This window comes from Necator americanus, chromosome III, assembly GCF_031761385.1.
Source record: "Necator americanus strain Aroian chromosome III, whole genome shotgun sequence".
Classification (NCBI taxonomy): Eukaryota; Metazoa; Nematoda; class Chromadorea; order Rhabditida; family Ancylostomatidae; genus Necator; species Necator americanus.
Genome location: NC_087373.1, coordinates 996,723 through 1,001,499, shown reverse-complemented (window position 1 = coordinate 1,001,499; position 4,777 = coordinate 996,723). Strand labels below are relative to the sequence as shown.

The 4,777-nt window shown below is 40.2% G+C and overlaps 1 protein-coding gene across 1 annotated transcript; it reads right to left on the bottom strand.

Annotated features, from left to right (window-relative positions):
• Positions 1-2,487: 2,487 nt before the first annotated feature.
• RB195_008246 (uncharacterized protein) lies at positions 2,488-2,760 on the bottom strand (the record flags this gene model as incomplete). Its single annotated transcript, XM_064194660.1, has 1 exon — positions 2,488-2,760. The coding sequence occupies one exon, from the start codon at positions 2,758-2,760 to the stop codon at positions 2,488-2,490; it is 273 nt and encodes a 90-aa protein (XP_064045805.1).
• Positions 2,761-4,777: the final 2,017 nt, after the last annotated feature.

The window sequence follows — 4,777 nt, the reverse complement described above, 5'->3', positions numbered from 1 at the left end:
TCCTTCAAAGGACAATGCCTCACACTCGAATATCCTACGATAACACAAAAAACTGTTAAATCTGAGTCCACAAAGGCAAGCAAAAACAAACAACTGTTGACGATTTTTGACATAAGTATAAGTGATAAATAGTCGGCCTGAACTACAAAAGCAGTATTGGTTTAAGTGTCATTGAGAATTGGTGGGATTGCCAGATGAAACTAAATACGGAACTAACCACCGTTTACGTGAAGTGAAAGTCAGTGCAGTTTTGAGGTTAGAAGGTCAGCAATGCTCCGATAGTGCGGACGCGGCCGTTGAATAATGGAAGGTACGTAATTGGATGTCTACGAAAATGAAAATGACCAAGAAAAATCCTGTTGTACCACCTTCTTCGAGGATCTTATAGCAGCGGAATAGTTTGGGCTACATTCTGCCACCCTGAACCCATAAATTTTAGCTAAATTTTCTCTTATCTGTTCAAGAAATCCGAAAATGAGTGGAAAGAAAGAATGTTTCTAGAGACGTTTAGACGTTCATGCCATTTCAAATTAATGACCTATACGAAACGCTCGAGGCTATTAGCGGTCTACTAATAAGTCCTACTCATGTGAATCATCATTATACTGCGTTTTCCTCAATTTGTACATAGTGATTGAAGAATGTTTCCTAGAAAAAAAATTCGACATAGGTTAGCCCAGGTATTTGCAAGGATGATTTGGCACTGTCCCCACTTTTTTAGACTCTGAAGAAGATAAACGCCAAAATTTTATTGTAATAGAGATAAAGAATTGAAATATATGTACTTTGATTCGAAGGTTTCGAGTGGAACATGCTTTGTGGCCTGACCTTCCGACACTCGAGATAACCGGTGATCGACAGGTCCTCGTGTTGGATTTTTGGTAGAAATCCAGGATTCGTCTTATGTTTTCTCGTTGTGATTTTTGTTTTGTGTCAATGTGTATTGATTGCTTGAATTGGCTATTTGTATTGGACTTGGGCCGTTGACTGTCTCGTTAGGTGTGCTACGCGGGATACTTAGCAACTTTGTTCGGGACCCTCTCAAAATTGGGTTATTAAACCGATGTAACAGTAGCAGCTCTAATGATAAAAGTTACATGGAATAGAAAAGAGAGCGAGCAAAAGTATAAACAGGATTTTGAAGCGAAGAGCTCGAAAAATGATACAGTGAGCCTTCTGTGGCTACTTGTACTGTACAGTGAGGGGGAAGTAGACCATTATGATGCCCCGCACGTGCTAGTACGAAGAAACCCTCGATCAACCTGTAAACATCTTTGTCCAAGTGAATCATTTCTGCAGCTGCGAGGCTAAGAACTACAAATCGGGGGCCATACAGCGTTAACGAAAGTTACAGAATGAATCACCGACCACAGACATTGTTACAAGGCAAAAAAAGGCACAAGAAACAGTAATTGAGCAAATTAAGTACTACCACGTTCGTGATACAATGTCTTACATTTTACACTAAGGTCACTATTAGAGCGTTTGTCACTTTAATGCTTTCCGAGTGCCAATCTCACATCTCTTTGTTGACATGTAGAAAAAACAGTAGGACTGAGCAAATGAAGGAGTTAATGAAGAACAACGAAATTGAGGGAAAAAAGCTTAAACTTGAACGGAGCTAAGCAGAGACTTTGTCGTGAAGCTTAGACGTTCCATCCAGACAGAAACGAATTAAGGAAGAGCTGAATAAGAGGAGAGTCCTGGTGAGGCTGTACTTGCTCACGCACGGAAGCTAAGAACCGGAAGAAACATACCGATATTGGTGACAGGTATAGAACCTTATAAACCCAGTGGACGCTAAAGTGATTTCTCCCTAATTTCGATCAATGTATTTATCATCCGCCAGTAAATCCAGGTTCTGACTCGAGAATAATGCAGAAAAACAAACCTACAACAAAATAGTAATACATAACTCAGAAAAATGTTCGAAGTCAAAGAGTAGAAATTTCATTAATTCCGGCTACTGAAACAAAGTCGCTTTCAAAAAAAAAACAGCGTTTTTGCTTTGAAACTGTCTTTGGGACATTCACAATGTATATTTATACTAAATATGCTGCAATAGCCTTTTTCAGTTGGTTTAATATTAGACTTTAGTTTGGAGCATTGAGTGCTGAGTTGAGGGAGATGAAGAGGATACTCGGTTGAACCAAGCATCTACGATTAATAGCAATAAAAGTAATATTAAAGTCCAGCGACTATTGGTGTCCCACGGAGCCAGAGAATCGTACTAGTATTAGGTTGGCTACTAATTTCTTTTTACGCACGCATACCCTTCACAATTCTATAGCTTCTTAGGCAAATATTGACGATCTCCCATCGATGTATCCGTAAGTGTTTATCACAGTGTTCCATCTCCCCGGGGAGAGTTACGATTCTTTGGGTCCGAAAAAATTGGAGGCGGGTAAGGCCAAGACTAAGGGAACAACCGAACAAGGGATTCGAGAGCACTACGAGAAGTGAACAGATTTTACGTCAGCTCTATGTTTAAGGGCTTGAAACAAGTGGTAGTTTGGTAGGGCGTGGTCCGAAGAACAGGGTGAATGGGAGATCGTTTCCCAACCTAGTACCCCAAGGCGACGATGTGCCGAAGCGACATTGGGCCGCGCGTTGTCGTGGAGGAAGTGAATGGCGGCACGTCTCGGTCGCTTTTCCCGGACGTCCAACTCGAGGAGATCCCGCGTGTACAATTTCGTGTCGACCGTGTAGTTGTCGGGCAGCAACTGCAACATAATCTTCCCCCGCGAATTCCAGAAGCATTATGTGAGAGGGTGCATCACCGAAGGAGAAGTTCTCCTCGTCGGGACTAGGAAAGCTTCAGGAAAAAAAATTAATCCCAGTGTTCAAATGATAACTTTTTTCAAATGTAAAAAAAAGTGGCCAACCTAATATTTAACTCGGGCGATATATCAGATTTTTTCATCATACTATACGAAATGCCCTCACGGAAAAGAACCTGAGAGTAGAAGGCTTAGTTTTAATTGCCACAAATAGTCACGCATGACTTCATCTTAATCTTCTCTGACGCTGCATTGAGAGGGATCGAGCACGCCGTCACGAACACGTCTCTTTGCAACCCACAGATCCGACTAATGCGATGTGATATCTTCAAACAAGAGCTATTTTCGAGCAAAAAAAAAAATAAGCGATGAACGGCTGAAGGAGTACTAGCTGCCGCTTGTTTTGTTTTCGTTTGCTTCGGATTTAATTCTCCATGGATGTTACGTAGAACGAACTAGTATGTAGAACAAAAGGATATTATTCGAAAACCTATTTGAACCACCTAATAATAAAGACGAATAATTTTCTCATTCGAAGCAAATCCGAATAATAGAGACGAAGTTAAAGGGATCACCACACGAATTTGAGATGGTGCGGTTTCAGGTGGGTTAAGCCTATACGTGGTCGTAGATTATGGAGAGGAAGGTGATTCCGTCCATTTCTTCCTAATTGCTTTAATATAGTGATATTATTATTACGAAAATGTACCGATATTATTATTATGGAAATGTTGATAACCCAAAGGGATTATTAATGTTTTCGCGTTATCAGTACATTAGTATTTGAAAATATTAATTTTTGAAAATATTGATAACCCCAAAGGACTAGGTAGAGTCGTAATTCCAACAGCCTAACGCTGTAACTTTATATCGGTGGAAAATTAAAGACAATATGTTAAAAAGATAACTTTGGGACAGCAAAGGTATTTCTTAATGATGTAAAATTGTCGTGGGCTTAATGTAGTCAACATTTAAATCACAGATAAGGAAACATGGACGTGCACTCAACGGAAATTCTAAGCGTTCACTCTAGGATAGGCTAATAAAAGAACTACACAGGCTAGACGATTTTGAACAGCATGGCCCGCCCCCTAGCAGCTGGACTCTTTTTCCTGCTACAGATCATTCTTTCTTAAGATATACCGTAAACAAATATGAAAGTAAGTATGTAGAATTCATATAACAACCAACAATTACATAGCGAAGGAATCGGGATGTTCGACTTTCGATGAACCTCGAGATGCCGTATTGATTTTTGGTGAGCTGTACACAAGGATTTTATTTGCTTTTATAGGCTAACATTTCGGGAAATCGCCTTCTTGATAGCCTGAGATGGGTGATTCACGATCTAAGCAAACAAATCTCACCACAACCATATATACAAATAATTGTTTTCTTTAATTGAGCCGTACAAGATTTTGTGATAATCCTTTATTCGTGGCTAACATTTCGGCAATATCTACCAGTAGAAGATAACATCGTACCTTAGGATCAACTGACTATCCTTCCACTGCTAGATGCCTGTTGTGAGGTTATATATATACAAACACTAAGCCTCATTTTTCAACCACTACGTAGTACGAATTCGATGAATTAAGCGCTGCCTTCAGATGTGGTTTCTCAGAAGAACAGAGTGAGACAGCACTGTGTCGGTTGTGGAAATAACATCAAACAATTTCAAGATTCAGCCAGTTAAGAACCACTTGTAAGACAACATTTTCGTACTTCCCGAAAATCCATTATTTTTCCCACAGGTAGGCCAAGAGATTGCATTAGCTGCAATATACCTGATTTCATGCACGAGCTGTGGTGGTGAATATGTCGCTGAAACAGCGCGACCGCCATACATTTTTACCAAAGAGCGTGTGAATGGCACGAATAAGTTATGGAACTTGACACCTCTAGGCGCCCATAAAACGCAAAAACACTACGGAGCCAATTTTGTAACCAGAATCCCAGGACACAAATCTGAAACGTTGGCTAGAAAATCGCCGGAG